The sequence below is a fragment of the Salminus brasiliensis genome, chromosome 20 (genome assembly GCF_030463535.1).
Source record: "Salminus brasiliensis chromosome 20, fSalBra1.hap2, whole genome shotgun sequence".
NCBI classification, from domain to species: domain Eukaryota; kingdom Metazoa; phylum Chordata; class Actinopteri; order Characiformes; family Bryconidae; genus Salminus; species Salminus brasiliensis.
Window position 1 is genome coordinate 9,019,564 of NC_132897.1, and position 18,423 is coordinate 9,037,986.

General features: G+C 39.7%; 2 protein-coding genes across 3 annotated transcripts; both read left to right on the forward strand.

The window, feature by feature from the left end:
* The first annotated feature begins 4,234 nt into the window (after positions 1-4,234).
* lrrc8ab (leucine rich repeat containing 8 VRAC subunit Ab) lies at positions 4,235-12,570 on the forward strand. Of its 2 annotated transcripts, none has more exons than XM_072664844.1 (4): positions 4,235-4,341; positions 5,068-5,374; positions 5,543-7,646; positions 8,502-12,570. In XM_072664844.1, the coding sequence occupies exons 3-4, from the start codon at positions 5,550-5,552 to the stop codon at positions 8,775-8,777; spliced, it is 2,373 nt and encodes a 790-aa protein (XP_072520945.1). In that variant the 5' UTR covers positions 4,235-4,341; positions 5,068-5,374; positions 5,543-5,549; the 3' UTR covers positions 8,778-12,570. The 2 variants fall into 2 exon arrangements, with proteins under 2 accessions (XP_072520945.1, XP_072520944.1); XM_072664843.1 differs by having other exon boundaries at positions 5,068-5,369.
* A 2,379-nt stretch (positions 12,571-14,949) lies between these two features.
* ppil3 (peptidylprolyl isomerase (cyclophilin)-like 3) lies at positions 14,950-18,331 on the forward strand. The gene is made up of 6 exons (XM_072664803.1): positions 14,950-15,102; positions 16,219-16,293; positions 16,412-16,505; positions 17,166-17,233; positions 17,324-17,442; positions 17,718-18,331. The coding sequence occupies exons 1-6, from the start codon at positions 15,100-15,102 to the stop codon at positions 17,842-17,844; spliced, it is 486 nt and encodes a 161-aa protein (XP_072520904.1). The 5' UTR covers positions 14,950-15,099; the 3' UTR covers positions 17,845-18,331.
* Positions 18,332-18,423: the final 92 nt, after the last annotated feature.

Below are 18,423 nucleotides of genomic sequence, written 5' to 3' on the forward strand. Positions count from 1 at the left end.
GAAAGAAAGAAATAAAACTAGAAACAAGAGAGAAAAAAGGAGAAAAGGAAGGAAATAAAAAGGAAACAAGTCAAGTGAATTTTTAATTTAGGACGGAATCTCCAGGTCTAAAGTGTGAGCTAAACTAAGGGCTCAGCACGCCGCCTTTAAGTTTATACATTTTTTGTGAACAAGCATTTCGGTTGCAGCCTACACGATTTTGTGTGTCTCCTTTGTTTGGAGTTGTTTCCTTGGAGTAGTATTCCACTTTTAGGTATCTGTTTCTCAGTTTATTTATCTCCCTGTTAAAATAAATAAATAAACCAGGAGGCTTTGCTCTTGGGTCCACCACACCTCCATCCTGTAACAAAAAGGACAAAAGCAAGACTATCCTACCACCTGTAGCTCTAAAAAATGGTGGCGCATGTGCATTTTACACTGCTGTGTTTCTTTTTTCATACTGGGTAACGCTTTCATTTGCTCTCAAAACAGCCTCAGTTCTTCATTGCATGGATTCCACAAGATTTCGGCAATGTCCCTGGTCCATGCTGACTTTCTGTCATAGACAAGTGCACTTTAATGCTGCCTTACTACCACATGCCAAAGAGGTTCTAATAGATTGAGATCCAGTGACTAGGATGGATACAGTGTAAAATAAATAATTAGCTCTTAGAAGGTGAGCAAGTTGTGTCCATGAAGAGATGCACATGGTCTGCAACAGTGCTCAAATTCGTTCATTCATTCATTCAAGCCATGATTTTTCTTTTGATATCAATAGGCCCACAGTGTGGGGAAAACATGTTGTTAAGACAGGCATTAAAACCAGGCCACATTTTACCATTCTGCAACTGTCCTGTTTTTGTGAGCATGTGTCTACTGCAGCCTCAGCTGATGTTAACATGACCTGAAGCTAATGACCTGCATTTGCCAGATTTTAGGCATTGCTCTACTGCCATATGATTGGTAGATTACTATGACTATGAATGACATTCCTAATAAAGGCCTTGGTGAGTCTATATAATACACATAGAGCATATTAGTATTACAAAATGGTACTTTTCATGTCCCAGTATGATACTCTGTATAACCATTTTAGTCTGTCTATTTCATGATATCAAGAAAATGGTCCAAAATGACATGTATAAAAAAACTTTTCCTCCTGAAAAGTTACAATTTTGGAAGTCCAATAGCTCTGATTGCTACTATATCGAATTATTTGGGATGTGGTGGTGGTGGTGGTGGTGTTGTTGTTTGAAAGCACTTGCAGTTATACAATACAAATGAGACATATGAATGAATACATTATAGGTCAGGTGTGTGTGTGTGTGTGTGTGTGTGTGTGTGTGTGTGTGTGTATGACACAGAGTGTGACAGAGTCCATGTTTGAGTACCTTGTCCATATCCTGTATTTCCTTGCATACATGTGGTTCACTGAATCATCCTACATCTTAATCTGAGGCATGACCTTTGTCTGGACAGGAAACACAAAGATAGGCTGAGTAAAGCTTTTCTGCATTAAAAACTGATTCCATCCTATACCTATTAGCAACATTTTAGTGTGTGTGTGTGTGTGTATTTAAAATAGGGGGGGGGGGGGGTAAATCTCTGACGAACAATTTTGCTTTAGAAACCAAACTTAATGCTTTATAAATTACATTTTTACAATGATTCAACACAATAGTTTAAATACAAATTCACATTTGCTAATGTAAAAATAGCCTAAGAATTATTTTGGCACACTTTTTAATAAATGTTATTCTAATAAATAGGTTTGTCAGATTGATGCATTAGTGCATTTTTACAGCCTCATTCATTATATTGTACAAAATTCATGGCAAGTCCTGGCAAAGTTTTAAGATGTATATTCTTTAGACTGTATGCAACCCTCACATTTATATTAAGCACTGTTTAAAGGAGCCTCTAAGAGCAGAACTTGGCCAAGTGGAGTAAAGGGTTGTGTTGACATAACCTGCAGGCTTCCTGGATGAAGTGGCCCTTGTTTAAGCCTCCCGCTGTGGGAAATGTAAACGGTGACACATGGGAGCCTCCTTGAGCCTGGCACTGCCTTCTGATGGAGGTGCGGTAGAAGAGATCGGGCTTGTAGGTTATTCTGAGGTGGGTCAGGTTTGAATTTAGTAGATGGAGATGATCCTGGATTAGAGAAAAAAGTTCATATAAGGTACAGACATATATGTACTGTTTCACATTGCACAGCAATAACATAAGTAAAATATACCCTTAATGTGAGGATAAGGTAAGCATCTTGAATTATGATCTCATTAGCACTACAGTGCTGACATTCCTGACAGTCAGAGATGGCCAGTAAGATACACTTCCCTATAGTGAAGTCAGAGGGGAATATGCCATAGATTTTGTTAGTATATGTATTCTGGGTGGCCGAATACCACAGACTCACGAAAGCACAGAAACATGCAGACTACCCTTTTTTTCCTTCTTTTTTTTTACCCAGAGTTCCTTTAGAGAGTAGGACACACGCTGAGATACTGCCACCCTAGTTAGCAGATTATGTCAGGCTGTGATTGATGGCACGTGAACTAATTTTCATTGTTCCATTCGACAATCAGTTTTCTACCCAACATGATTGGGGTCTGAACAGGTCTCCCAATAAAAATAGGCAAATGCAAAAAAGGAACTTCCAGGCCGACAGATTCTCTGAATACAATCATAAACTGTCTTTACATTTCATTTCATTATGTGACATTGATGACTGTGTCTGTACCTCTAATTCTGGAGGTTTAGCATTTTAATTTACACAAAAATGATTACACCATTACAATACATTTCCACTACAGTTCAAATAATCAGAATTGCAGTACACTGTAAAACAAATAATAATAATAAAAAGAAAATAATAATAAGCATAAACTGGCATCAATGGCTGTCAAACTAAAATCTAAAACTAAATTAAAACATCCTAATTTAAATTTAGTGGAAAAACCCCAAAAAGATGTGGAAACTTTTATTTTTCAGTTCAGCAGAGAAACACTATTTTACAGATTTGTCCTGAAATATTATGATCAGACACCCTTAGAAATGTGAGGAATACTGCAGAGAAACACTGTTTTTTTCCTATTTAAATATTACAATAAACCAATATAATATTTTTTTGTAAAATAAAATTAGAAATTATTGTAATTAGCAATGGCATAATCCTTAAAGTGGCTGTTAGGTTGTTTGTTTGTGATTTCTGCATACAAATACATAAAGAAGAGCCATGAGCCAGGCACCCAGCCCCCAACTGCTCCCCAGGTGCTGAAGCTATGTATTCAATTCCTTGGTCCTCTTCTTTTGTTCTCCACAAGAGTCAAAAAGTGATTTTTGGAGCTTTTCTATTGGTCCATTCATCATGAAAATCTAAAGTAGTGTAAAGAACAACTGTCAGAGTTTAACTACACTATGTGGTAAAAACAAAAAAAGTATTGGGACACCTGCTCACTGTCCAGGGAAGGCTTTCTATTACATTTTAGAGCATTGTCGTTTGATTTGATTGCATTCAGCAACAAGATCATTGCTGAGGTCGGGATGTTGGATGTCCCCTTTCCCACCTTATCCCTAACTCCCCAACTCATCCAAAAAGTATATAGACACTACAGTTCCACTGCTCCACAGCTCAACGTTGGGGAGCTTTATACCCAGAGGTACGGTCAGGGATTTAAAAAAAAAAAAAAAAGGCCCCATTAAACGATATTACACTGGACCCTAAAACCCTAAAACTAATAACAATCCTGACCAAATTCTCAAATAATACTTCATATGCTCTCCTGTCAATCACAGGCCCTTCATCCTAACCCCCCATATGGCGCCCCTGTTTATACCCCTTAGGCATGGTACATGTTTCCTGTTTATGCTCTGAGAGACCTATTCTGTTGGCTATATACTTCTCTGCAGGGACCAGACAAGCTGCATGTGTATTTGTGCATCTGTCATCTGTGTCAGATATGGGTGCAGAGCTGAATGCATTCATTACAAGGAGTGTCCAGAAACATTTGGACATTCCCTCAGCTTCCATCTCTAGTTAGCCAGTTTATTTATGTGGCTTGTGGAGGGGTGACACCTCTGTGTGGTCCACATACAAAGCCAGTTTATGAAGAAATGACATTTCTGGTCCACAAGATGGCGATAAGGTTTCATTAAGAGGAACCAGAGAGTGGCCTTTGGAAGGAGATTCCCTGACCTGTTCGTCCACCCTGCCATCTAATGTTGTGGTGGTGGAGCTGCACTGAGAGAAAGGATAGCTGCAGTTTTGCTGTTGTCCCATCTCTAGCGGTGCTTTCTCATGGGGTCCAGTGTGTAGGTCGACAGATTAGCACACGATGAACAAAGCTGACACCACAGAGTTCGGTAAGAGTTCACCACATTTATCAGCAGGATGTTAGCCAGCGAGATAACATCCCTTTCTATCGTTTGAACATTTTATTTTATTTGTTTTTTAATAATTGTTTTCAAGAACGAAGTCCCATAACCTAGAACGAAGGTGCTAAGCTTGCTAACCTACAATTTGTGAACTCATTGCCTCGACTCATTGACGATTTTTGGGTGTAAAAATAAGGAGAAATTGACAGTTTCTAGTTTGACAGTTAACGTTAACCGTTAGCTAGTGCTACCATGTTAGCTAGCTAGCTTCTTGTTAGCTAGCTATCTAGCTAGACTAGCTAACTGTGTACTGGATGGCTGGCTGAGTGGCTAGCTAGTGCTAGCTAGCTAGCTAGCTAGCTAGATAACGTTAGATGTGAACTGATCTGACATCAGTTTATTTATTTATCATTAACTGAGCAAATATAGATTGCTTTTGTGGCCATAAATTATTTGTATTATTGTTTTTCTGTTTTCAACAGGTAGCTAGCTAGCTAGCTAATTTAAGGTTAAGGTCTTATCAGCTCAGTCCTGGCTTGTGTCAGTGTGGCTAACTAACTTCAGTGTTACACAAATAGCTAAAGACAAAAGGTACGAAATACGTAGCTAATAAGCTTAATAATGTGGGTTTTTTTTTTTTAAATCCATATTTTATTGTAATATCGAAGGGCAAAATGGTGTTGACATTGGTGTGTCCCTTCTTTATCTTGACAGGAAATCTGCGCCTCATCCTGACAAAACAGGGGTTGTGATGAGTGCCAATTCCTGGCTGAACATGTGGACTATTAGGTAACATATAACTGTGCACAGAGGAGACACTACTTGAGACTCTGCCCTCCCCAAGACAAACAGGATCTGAACTCTGGGTCATGGACTCCCTTTCCATAGCTAGAAGAGACAATTCTTGAGTGTTATTAGCGGAAGCTGCTAATAATAGCTGACAAGAAAGCCAAATTGTTCTCTTGGTGGAGACTTGTTCTTACAAATGAAGCCAGAACAGAGAGTCATCGCCTCTGGTAAAGTACGCTCGGCTGTTTCATGGTTTGAGAACCATTCTTTAGAGGTTTTTTATGTTAAATTATTGTAGTTAACTGGACTAAATGGTGGATATAAAGCACAAAGCTGGATGTTTAACGTCAAAGTACTTTATCAGTTGTTGTTGTTTTTTTGTTGTTTTTTTGTCCCCCAGATAAATCATGATTCCCATCACTGAACTGCGGTACTTTGTGGATACCCAACCTGCCTACCGCATTTTAAAGCCATGGTGGGACGTGTTCACGGACTACCTGTCTGTTGTGATGCTGATGATTGCAGTGTTTGGAGGAACTCTGCAAGTCACCCAGGACAAGATGATATGCCTGCCCTGCAAATGGGTAGTAAACCAAACCTGTCAGAAGTATTTGGAGCCAGCCTTCGAGCCGCAAGGAATCCAATATGACCTTGACAGACACCAGTACAACTATGTCGACGCTGTGTGCTATGAAAACACGCTTCACTGGTTTGCTAAGTATTTCCCATATTTGGTGCTGCTGCATACGCTCATCTTCTTGGCTTGCAGCAATTTTTGGTTCAAGTTCCCTTGGACTAGCTCCAAACTGGAACATTTTGTCTCCATTCTTTTGAAGTGTTTTGACTCACCATGGACTACACGGGCACTGTCTGAGACCGTGGTTGAGGAGAGCGATCCTAAAGCTCTAGGGAAGATGAACGGCTCCATCGACAAAAAGGCGTCATATGTGAGTGAAGACGTGGAGGCCAGTGTTCCGATGCTGTCTGCGCCAAAATCTCGATTTGAGCAGGGAATTGTCGACCACTCTGAAACCGGCGTGCTGGATAAAAAGGAGGGGGAGCAGGCTAAGGCGTTGTTTGAAAAGGTTAAGAAATTTCGGCTTCACGTTGAGGAAGGAGACATTGTCTACAGGCTTTACATCCGACAGACTATTATCAAAGTGGTTAAATTCATCCTGATCATCTGTTACACTGGTTACTATGTTCACAATATCAAGTTCAGTGTGGACTGTAGCGTGAACATCGAGAACCTTACAGGTTACCAGATGTTTAATTGTGCCCACCCTCTTGCCACACTCTTCAAAATATTAGCATGCTTTTATATTAGCCTTGTTGTTGTGTATGGCATGATCTGTGTGTACACCCTTAGCTGGATGCTGAGGCGTTCCCTTAAAAAGTACTCATTTGAGTCCATCCGAGAAGAGAGCAGCTATAGTGACATTCCAGATGTCAAAAATGACTTTGCCTTTATGTTACATATGATTGACCAGTATGATCCCCTCTACTCTAAGCGCTTTGCAGTGTTCCTCTCGGAAGTCAGTGAGAATAAACTTCGTCAGCTTAACCTCAACAACGAGTGGACACTGGACAAACTCCGGCAGAGAATCACCAAGAACTCTCAGGACAAGTTAGAACTACACCTCTTCATGCTCAGTGGCATTCCCGACACAGTCTTCGACCTACTGGAGCTGGAAGTTCTTAAGCTGGAGCTTATCCCTGATGTCACCATTCCTCCAATCATTGCCCAACTCATAAACCTACGCGAGATGTGGCTGTACCATACGCCAGCTAAAATAGAAGCGCCAGCCCTTGCTTTTCTAAGAGAAAACCTGAAATCGCTGCACATTAAGTTCACTGACATCAAGGAGATACCTCTTTGGATCTACAGCTTGAAGAACCTGAGTGAGTTACACCTCACAGGGAACCTCAGTGCCGAGAACAATCGTTATATTGTTATTGACGGCCTGCGAGAACTAAAGCGACTCAAGGTTCTTAGGCTGAAGAGCAACCTGACTAAGCTGCCGCAGGTAGTGACTGATGTTGGATTGCATCTGCAGAAGCTGTCAATCAATAATGAGGGAACCAAGCTAATGGTTCTCAATAGCATGAAGAAGATGGTCAACCTGACTGAGCTGGAGCTCATTCGCTGTGATTTGGAGCGCATCCCCCATTCCATCTTCAGTCTCCACAACCTGCAGGAAATTGACCTGAAGGATAACAATCTGAAGACCATTGAAGAGATCATCAGTTTTCAGCATCTCCATCGACTTGTCTGCCTGAAACTGTGGTACAACCAGATTGCCTACATTCCCATCCAGATAGGCACTTTGACCAACCTGGAGCGCCTCTACTTGAATCGAAACAAGATTGAGAAGATACCAAATCAGCTGTTTTTCTGTCGCAAGCTGAGGTATCTTGATTTAAGTCACAACAATCTGACCAGCATCCCAGCTGATATCGGGAGTCTTCAGAATCTTCAATATTTTGCCATAACTGCCAACAGGGTGAGTGAGTTCATAAGCATACAGATATTTTTATGCCCTTAATATTGGTTATCTACTGATTCTGAAATATCAATATATATATATATATATATATATATATATATATATATATATATATATATATATATATATATATATATATATATATATATACACATTTTCTACCTATACAGTAGAAAACATGTAAGAATTCTGCAGGCTACGAATTACCCTTGAAAACATATTTTATTTTTCAGGGGTGTAACAGTACACAAAATTCCGAATTCACTATGTCACTATGCAATTGTAAATAATTACAATATGGTGAAAATATGCCTAAATGTGTACATTGTGTTTATGTTAATGTGTACCATGCGCACAATTTAAATGCATCATAATGATGGCATATTTTCATGTTCAATATATGGTGAATATTACACTTGGCAAAAGTATTGAGACACCTGCTCTTTCACTGTGGCTTCCTTGAGTTTATCCTGCATTTGTTGGAGTAACTATCAGGGAAGGCTTTTTTACTAGGTTTTGGAACTATGCTGGGGGGCTTTATACCACTCTAGGCCATGGCTGGCATAAGTCATGGTGACAATAGCTTCATGTTTGTCTGCTCTAGAGAGTCATTTGCTGAATGCATCCATTAGAAGGGGTGTCCACCTATGGTGTTAAACATTATGAAATTATTAATTCTGTAGTACGTAGATAGTTTTTGTTAGATTAATAAAACATTTCAGAGCCTGGGCACCTTCTAAAATAAATTCCCAAAATTGCTAACCCCAAGACATGTAATAAATGAAAAAGAGATTTCTAAAATTGAATCTGTAACCAACATTTTTCTCTCTTTTTTGTCCATCACCTCCACAGATTGAAAAACTTCCTCCGGAGCTGTTCCAATGTAAGAAACTGCGCACACTGAACCTGGGCAATAACTGCCTGCTGTCTTTGCCCTCTCGCTTTGGGGAGCTGACCAACCTGACCCAACTGGAGCTGAGAGGAAACCGCCTGGAGGGCCTCCCTGTGGAGCTTGGGGAGTGTCGTCTCTTGAAGCGCAGTGGCCTCATTGTCGAAGAGAGCATCTTCAACACTCTCCCCTCAGAGGTTAAAGAGCAGTTTTGGAGAACTGAAAAAGAGGCAGCGTGAGACCGCTAAGCATACTGGTGCGAAAGTACCGCCCCAGGTTTGAGAAAACAGCACCCGGGCAATATGGGGCAGCCCAGATTATGGTTGCAGGGCCCCAAGCAACAACTGTTTGTAGTAAACAGACTACTCATGGGATTAAATACATTTGTTGGGAAACACTAAGAGCTCTATGATCTCTGTGCAGTGGCTCTCTAAGTTGGAGAAGAATAAAAATCTGGAAGGTGCAGCTCATCTTTGCCTTAAATTAAATCTGCTACACATTGGTGATAATATTTAGAATGAGCCAGGTGAGCAAGTTTTTGTGAGCAAGTGTGTCATGAGCACTTTACAGTTGCCTGGTTTTCCACACTTAAATTTGATTTTATTTCTTAGTACTTTGAGTGAATCTGAATTTGTAATAATTCAGTTCAGTTTGTAAATGCTATCATTCTCGAGGACTTGTGTTTTTCCTAATAGGAATTATTATTGGTTTTTGATTGTTAGTTATTGGTTGCTCAGCCCTTCCTGAGTAACCGGTTAGGCAGAAGACATAATACACTGTCATGCAAAAGTTTGAGCACCCCAGTAAAAATTGCTGTTACTGGAATAGCTGAGCAGAAGGTAAACTGATCGACTTTGTGCATTGTAATAAAGACAAAGTTGTAACATTTTTTTTTTTCTTTTTCTTTTTAATCAATTCAAGCAAGATATGTGCCTTTTTAGTTTTGTTCAGTTTTAGAGTAAAACGAAAAACAGCACCATGCTTGGTCACCCCAAGAGCTCTGAGCTCACTTGAGCATAGTCTTAAACATAATTTACCTTGTTAGTTATGGCTTGTTTACAGTCATTTTTTGCAATAGATGCGAAAATACAATTTTTAGAACTTAATAAATACTCTCCTCCTAGCAAACAGCAACCATGGGATTAGCAGTTTGATTATTAAAATAATTAAATAAGGCTATCAGAAAATTATGTCAAATGTCAAAATGGCAGTTAACCGAAATGGTGGAGGTCAAGTTGAGGTCCAAGAAAAGACAGAAAACTTTTAGACTCTGGAGTGGTGATGCTCTGTTCTGCTGTGCAGTGACACCTGCACAAATATAATCTACATAGAAGAATCCTCAAAAGCAAACCTTTCCTCATCCCCCCACAAAATTCAGTGTCAGATGTTTTTTAAAGGAACATCCTGTAGGTTAAGCAAACCTGGTGCATTTTAGAAACCAGTCCTGTGGATTGATGAAGTTACAAAAGTACTTCACAGTAACACATTTTGACAAGGGGTGCCCACACTTTTGCATACCACTGTATATGTGAAAATGATGCTCTGTTGTATGCAAGGACACTATACAGCAGGGTAGAAAGTGTGTTATGAGCACTGATTTGTTTAGGTTGACCGCAGTGTAACTCATTGTATGTCAGAAAGCAGGAGCCCAGCCACCACTGCATATGCATTATTCATGTTCATAATGCTGAGCTCGTCCTCTTCTTGTTTTATCTCTCGGTTATGTAACGACTTGGGAAAGAGACTTGGGTCATTATTCTAATGTACTGTAAGTATTATTTAGAAGGTGTCTGCATGTTTACAATGTTTAATTTAACAATGCAAAACAACATAAGCACACAGAACAAAACGCACTCCTGCATCTTCGTGTGAAAATTGGTGTCATAGCATTACCTGAATATTTAGCATGCAGATGATTTTTATTTCTCAAGAAGCAAAAACTCCTTTTTTTTTTTCCTTCATTTTTCTAGATTATTGATTACTGTTCACTTTGCCGTGGCAGCACCTTACCTTCACCAGTGTACTTACTGTAAAAGTGTTATTGGGAAATTTACTTTCTTACTGTTTCGACCAAAGGTTCATCTTTTCTGTTACGTCTTATGTTAATGTTCACTGTTCCACTAAAGTAGCATCTAGAGGAGTTCATGTTGAGGAGGTTTTGTCCTTGTAACATTGCACTTAACATTGGTGTTGTTGCGAATGCGTCATTTTAGTATGGAAAACAATGCACTGCTGACGAGACAATCAGACATATACCTTGTGAAGTATTGGGCTATACGTTCAGTTTATTTTTGTGTAATATACCGTGATCAGCCATAACATTAACACCACCTGCCTAATATTGTGTAGGTCCCCCTTGTGCTGCCAAAACTGCTCTGACCCTTCAAAACGTGGACTCCACCAGACCTCTAAAGGTGTCCTGTGGTATCTGGCATCAATACATTAGTAGCAGAAGTCCTGTAAGTTGTGAGGTAGAATCCCTGTTATTGAGAAAACCAGCTGCCCTTCCTTGGAGCACTTTTGTTAGGTGCTGACCACTGCATAACCCAGGAACACCCCACACAATCTGGTGATGTTCTGACCCAATCATCTAGCCATCACAATTTTGATGGCTTTTGTCCAAGTGTCTCAAATTATTATGCTTGCTCATATGCTTGTCATTTATTACATGACTGTTCACTTGCTGACTGAATTATCCCACCTCATGACAGCTGCCCTTGGAATCACGTCATCAGTGTTCTGTTAGACTTTATCTGTGTTAATGTTCTGGCTGATCAGCGTAGTTTGTATGAATGAGTGTTTGTTTTTAATGCTGAGAAATATGTTCAAAATACATCTGCTGTTAGCACTGACTCTGAGTTAGCCCTCATAAGCTGTTTTGCCATTTCAGAGGACAAACTCTGATCAAGCTGTTCCATAACTTATCTACAGCTTGTTTTTGTTACCTCAATATTGATGTTTTTAAAGTTAGGACCATTTTTCTTTCTTCCTTTTTAAGAGCTTAAATTGTTACTCAGGTAAATGCCACTAAACTTTGTACTGACTTATTGACTTTTTTTTTTATTCCAAGTATTTTAAAATGGTTTTAATTTAAAGAAATATCCATGCAATGAATTTTCTAATAGTGTTTTTGATTACTTGGTTCACTTTTATTATTTATATGAAGTATGTTTATGATTTCAGTTTAAAATCCTTTTTTTTTTTTTTTTTTTTTTTAAACTATGAATGAGTTGTTTTGTTGTGTCATATGTTGACCTACTGCTGACTACTAATGAAATGTGTAACTAACTACCACAGCTGGTGGATTTTTTTTTATTTTTTTTATGTTCTTTCTTTGCGGTAGGAGTCTTATGTTAATTGCTAATATTATCACATACGTAAATCGGTGTAGTGAAGTACAGCATGGCTTTTGAGCGTGAAATGACCATTATTTATATAGTCTTCATCACACGTCTGTAGATGTAGACATTCAGACAAATTACCTGTAGCATTTGACTATGTAATTTCACACTTTGTATAGCATCGTATTGTGTTGTATTGTGATTTCTTACGATTAGCAGACGAAAAGCAATAGCCTTTCTACTACTCTTTAAGCCACTTGGACACAGGCCTTTACTGATTGGTCCAAATCCGAGGAAAGTCATTTAAGCTCTTGGGTTTTAAAATGTGCCACAGTCACCTCTTGGCATGTTTTACTCTCTAAAACTCTATATGAACATTTTATTTGAACTGTTTTATGAACTCTTTATGAATATTTCGTATGAACATTCATTTCAATGTTGTTGGGACTCATGAACAGTCATGAATAGTCTGAAAATGTTGGTGCCAAAACAGCATCAAATAGTGCTGTAAATGAAGTGTTGTGATGGCATTGCTTATTAGAAGGACAGTCCTCATGTTTGTGTGTCATCAGTGTGTGAATACTCGACTTAAGCTATTTTCAGCTATATTTCATGTATTGTTTATTATTTAGTGCTCCTTGTTGGTGTTCCATCCGTTTAAGACCCAATAAACACAAATCATTCATTAAAATTTAGTTTTTGTCTCTTTTAGTAATTATAGACATTCAGCCCATGCATCTGCCAACCTACTCTCCTGCTTTCTGATTAATGGATGGAAAAGCAGATGTTTTTTGTAGATCCTGCCACTGTAACCTAAACTGGAAACGGCATGCGTTTCTTCACTAAAAGGCGTATGCCCAGTCACATCTTCAAGGATTTCTGAGCTCTAAGATCTCTTAAGATGCTGATCTCTGAGAGCAATAATCTAGGGAATGGACTTGCTCACAAAGGCTGAAAATCAAACCACTACATTTTGCCCACTGCTGGAAATGCAAGCACTCTTCCAATTCACACATGATGGCATGTTCTTTGCCCCAGAGTTCACTTTAAAGCTGGGATAGTACAGAGAATTCAGCCTGATTTTTCAGTACAGCAGATGTTCCCAGAGTTGCATCCACTCAGATGCTTTGAAGATGTGTTGAAGCTCTTATATCTCTTTGCAGAATGTAGCATAGCAGTGGGGACATTTTAAATGGTCTGGGAGTGGGCTCAGACAATAAAGACTCTCCACGACTTATCTGGTCAGATGTTCTGGAGGCCAGGACTTGTACTGGGAATTGAGGCAGCAGAGAGTTGTGGGCTTAGGCCTCTGCTTCTGTGCTGCTGGTAGGATGGTGTGGGAGTGCTAGCAGACGTGGCACACTGGCAAGCCTGCAAATGCAAACAGCATTTCTCCAATAAATTGTTTTTGAGCCTAATGGAAAGCATTACTGACCTTCATGTCTGCAGTCCAGGTTACATCAGGTTATTATGAATTCTGTTGGTAATAACATAACAGACACCCGATCACCACAATTCACTATTTACTATAAACAATGTCTGTTATGTACTGTTGGTTGCCAGTACTCTACCCTTGTAAGAAATTCAGTTTTTAAGATGTTTTCCAATATGCCTTTTTGTTCATGCACACGGTGTGGTCTTGAACAATGCCAGAGGGCACAAAGGACATGCACATTCGGGCTTTAATATCAACAGGGATGAGAGTACCTCTTTTAAATTTATGTCCAACATATCACAGTGATAAACATGCCCAAACCCCAGTTAGCCAAAAGCATTGTACAGTCAACATCATGGAAAAACTGGGAGAAAGCCTCTTTAATATGATGCTTATCCCATATTGCCCAGATCGAAAACATGTACTGTGTTTAGTGTGCCAGTGTGTCCAACTGCACACCAATCACACAAAGACACATTAGTGTTGCCATCTGTGAGAGGTAGCCTACTGTAGTTCTATTATTTTAAATGGACAGAGCTAAATGATCATTAAAGCAGGTGTGTTCTAGCACAAAATAAGCTAATTACACCTGTCAGCCATAACATTAGCACTACTGACGGGTGATATGAAAAACATTTGTCATCTTCATCTACAGTGACCTCTGTCAAGGTGTGGGACATAAGCAGCAAGTAAACAGTCAGTTCTTAAAGGTGGTGTGTGAATATCAGGAAACTGGGTCACTTTGACAAGAACTAAATTATGATGGCTAGATGGCTGGGTCAATGCATCGCCAAAACATTAGAAAGGTCTCGAGAGGCAGTTCTGGTCTGCAGTGGTCAGTACATACCAGCAGTACTCAAAAACAAAAAGAAGCAACTGGTTTATCAGTGACCGGGTCGAGGGCTCCTAAGGCTCATTGGTGCCATCCATGGAGGCCCCACCTCACAACTTACAAGACTTACAAGAATCTGCTGCCAACGTCTTGGTACCAGATACCACAGGATGCCTTCAGAGGTATTGAGGTGGTCAGATCTGTTGGGGTGCTTATGTTATGGCTGATCAGCCTGCCCTCTGGCTTCTAGGTACACATCTCCAGCCAGATCCTATTGGTATGTCTTGTCATAACTGATGAGACCACTGTTTAAGTTTTATATGCACACAGAATGAATCCTCAGACTTCAGAAAACTGACTAGACCTTAGTTCAGAAAACTTGCTTTTAATGAGGTGCTGTTTATACCGAATTACAAATTTGACTATTAAAAGAAATTTGACTATTAAATTCCTTAAACTAAATGGGGAAACCCTTTCACCCATCTTCTTATCTGCTTCTTCCTGGTCAGGGTTGCAGTAGGTCTGGAGCCCACCCAGAATCATTGGGCCCAAGGCCCGGCATACTCACTGGACAGGGTAGCTACCAAACACCCATGAATTCTTATGAGTGAGAGCTATGCCGCATTATATTTCCTACTATTCGTGTACATTTTACTTGTTACATTTTCTGCTTGCTCAGAATAAACTTCTGATAACAAAAGCTAAGGATTTGAGCTTAAATTAGCTTGTAATTATGTTGGTCCACATGTTGGTTTGTCCAAGGCTGCCACAAGGTGGCGGTAATGAGATGGTCGCCTTCAGGCACTCGCGAAAAAGAAGGGGAACCATGCTTCCCTGGGTCAGTTTTAATCCGAATTGTTTTTTGTGGAGCTCACTTTCCACCGCCACTTTCAACTGCGGTCTGAGCGGAGTCCAAACGGCCAGCTGAAGAGAAACCACGGGATACAAGCGCAATGGTAGGACCCCACAGTCTGGCCATGTTTACCCTGTTTGTGGCTCAGTGTGGATCTCTGATTAGTCCAGTTCCACCTTAAATGAAGCATCTACACACAGCGCGTAACCACTGCAGTTAAGGTGGAACTGGAAACGCGTAGGAGAACCCGACTTCTCCCACCCCTCAGGCTGTCTGAGTAGTTATCATAGTTCATATGTTGGTACAGTTAAGCTGTTTCTTTAACTGACCTGACATGGCACAACCGGGCTGACCAGTAGTTTATACAGTAGTTTACTTCTAAAAAACGTAATATTTGGTAATACTGGACTTTTCCCCACTGTGGGACTAATAAAGGATCATCTTATCCTAGCTTTTTTCTGACCATCCCAATAGTTGGTTCCACTGGGCTGACCATCCCAATAGTTGGTTCCACTGGGCTGACCATCCCAATAGTTGGTTCCACTGGGCTGACCATCCCAATAGTTGGTTCCACTGGGCTGACCATCCCGATAGTTGGTACCACTGGGCTGTTTTTCTGACCATCCCAATAGTTGGTTCCACTGGGCTGACCATCCTGATAGTTGGTACCACTGGGCTGTTTTTCTGACCATCCCAATAGTTGGTACCACTGGGCTGTTTTTCTGACCATCCCAATAGATGGTACCACTGGGCTGTTTTTCTGACCATCCCGATAGTCGGTTACACTGGGCTGTTTTTCTGACCATCCCGATAGTCGGTTACACTGGGCTGTTTTTCTGACCATCCCGATAGTCGGTTACACTGGGCTGTTTTTCTGACCGCCCCGATAGTCGGTACCACTGGGCTGTTTTTCTGACCGCCCCAATAGTCGGTTCCACTGGGCTGTTTTTCTGACCATCCCAATAGTTGGTTCCACTGGGCTGTTTTTCTGACCATCCCAATAGTTGGTTCCACTGGGCTGACCATCCCGATAGTCGGTTCCACTGGGCTGTTTTTCTGACCATCCCAATAGTCTGTACCACTGGGCTGTTTTTCTGACCATCCCAACAGTTGGTTCCACTGGGTGGTTATTTCTGATCTTCTAAGTAGTTGGTCCTGTTGGGGGGTGTTTTTCTGACTAAAGTAATTATTTAAAGTTGTTTATCTCTGTTTTTTCTAGGCTGTCACTTTGCACACAGATCTTGGAGAACTAAAAATCGAACTCTTCTGTGAACGAGCCCCGAAATCCTGTGAGGTAAAAAAAAAACCCCAAAAAACAAAATAGTATGTGAAAAATATTTCACATTTCATTTTGTTAGTATTCGGTTGTAGATCGTGTCATATGTTTTAAATTCAAAATGGTCTTTTTACAGAATTTTCTCGCCCTGTGTGCCAGTGGCTCCTACAATGGGTGCATCTTCCATCGAAACATTAAAGGCTTTATGGTTCAGACTGGAGATCCCACAGGTAATCATTCAGATGATCAGTTCTTAGGGATGCCCAGTGATATAAAGCACCATACTGCAAAGAAGCAGAATTGTGTTTAAAGTGTTTCTGCATAAAACCGGTTCTAGATCAAATCAATATTTAACGCCTTTATTTTATGTAATAAGAGAGGAACATTAGGGTGAGGCTCTCTAGTCTATGTAGAATAGGACTCTCTAGCAGATACATATGAACCTATTGGCACTATGCCTAATGCCAGGCATGGAGATGAGGTCAGGTGGTTATCATCCAACATCCCTACATCCCAACCCAACATCTCATTAACACTCTTGTGGTTGATAAAATCTAATAGAAAGCCTTCCCTAAACAGTAGAGACAGTTACTCCAAACAAACAGGATAATCCAAGGGTATAAAAAGAGCTTATCAGTAAGTGTGCATACTTCTAAACAGCAGCAACACGGCTGTGTTGATTCCCTTTCACTGATGGTTGGGATCAAAGGCAACAGTCATAATTTGACTGGAGTGACCAAATGTTTACATACAACTGTATATGGTGTTTATATTAAAATGGGCAATAAGTGTAGGTACCATTTATACTTAATACATAATCTGATAAATCTGTGTGTAAAAAGGCAGTTGTGAAACAATTCAAACTCACTGCTGTCTTAATTTTATTCCAGGCACAGGAAAAGGAGGAACAAGTATTTGGGGGCGGAAGTTTGAAGATGAATTTAGTGAACACCTAAAAGTAAGATATTGCTTCAAAAAAACACATTACAAAAGTATATTAATCATAACAAGCCCTTTATCTGAACAGACTGTTTTTGTTTTTGATCAGCACAATGTCAGGGGTGTGGTTGCGATGGCAAACAATGGACCCAATACGAATGCATCTCAGTTCTACTTCACCTACGGCAAGCAGCCACATTTGGATATGAAATACACAGTGTTTGGAAAGTATGTCCTTTTTATTTATTTAATCTTGTGAGATAAGATAGTTTGTGTAGAGCATTACAATGTTTTTTGGGCGATTTACCAAGCATGTTTGTAATTACAGTAACTCCAGGTTAAACATATAAAAATGTGTATTTTTCAGTTTCATGAGTTGTGCATACACTTTGTCTGTTAAGATTAACAGCAAAATAATAAGAAAATGGTATTTGCCAGTAGCATGTTGATTGAACCTGTTTTTATGAACAGAGCACTAATCCATCATTGCTTTGCTTTCTTAGAATAATCGATGGCCTGGAAACTCTGGACGAATTGGAGAAACTTCCCATCAATGAAAAGACTTTTCGACCGCTGAATGATGTCCACATTAAGGATGTTACTATCCATGCCAATCCATTTGCAGGATGATGGTCTTCTTTAGGGACTGTGGTGATGCTTTGTGTCTGACAGTAATACCCTTGAATGAAGGATTCTTGTGGGAATGTTAAATATTTGTACAAAGTGGTGGTACTTTGCAACTTTTTAAAAAACATTATGATGATGTATGTACATTTTATCTTTTATTTTTCCTTTTTAAAGTTCAGGATTTTTCTGCTCATAACTACTAAAAGTGAAAAGTAAATCTGTGGACTGAGATTGTGCTTTACATTAAATATATGCAAATATTTAAGTAAAAATAAGAGGGAGCTTTTCACAGTTGAATTTCTCTGACAACAAACACACTGTAGCTTTTGGAACCAAACCTTGTATCTCCATTTTTTTCCTTGTCCCTTTTTTAACCTATTTACAAACACACTTCATGTTACATTGTGTGAAAATGTCATGATTGCTGGACCAATAGAAATGTGGTCCACAAATCACTTGAAATAATAAAATTGTATTACATTAAAGTAAATATTTGGAGAGGCAATGTTTTATTGTAATAGTGATTAATACGATTAAGAAGTAAATATCTCCTTACGCATTTAGGTCCCCGTTTGCAGAGCA

Bases quoted from the DNA above. Each gene is read 5' to 3' on its own strand.
- lrrc8ab (XM_072664844.1), top strand. From the start codon at position 5,550: ATGATTCCCATCACTGAACTGCGGTACTTTGTGGATACCCAACCTGCC. The intron at 7,647-8,501 runs GTGAGTGAGTTC...TCACCTCCACAG, and splicing joins TTGCCATAACTGCCAACAGG to ATTGAAAAACTTCCTCCGGA.
- ppil3 (XM_072664803.1), top strand. The intron at 16,294-16,411 runs GTAAAAAAAAAA...GTCTTTTTACAG, and splicing joins GAGCCCCGAAATCCTGTGAG to AATTTTCTCGCCCTGTGTGC. The intron at 17,234-17,323 runs GTAAGATATTGC...GTTTTTGATCAG, and splicing joins AATTTAGTGAACACCTAAAA to CACAATGTCAGGGGTGTGGT.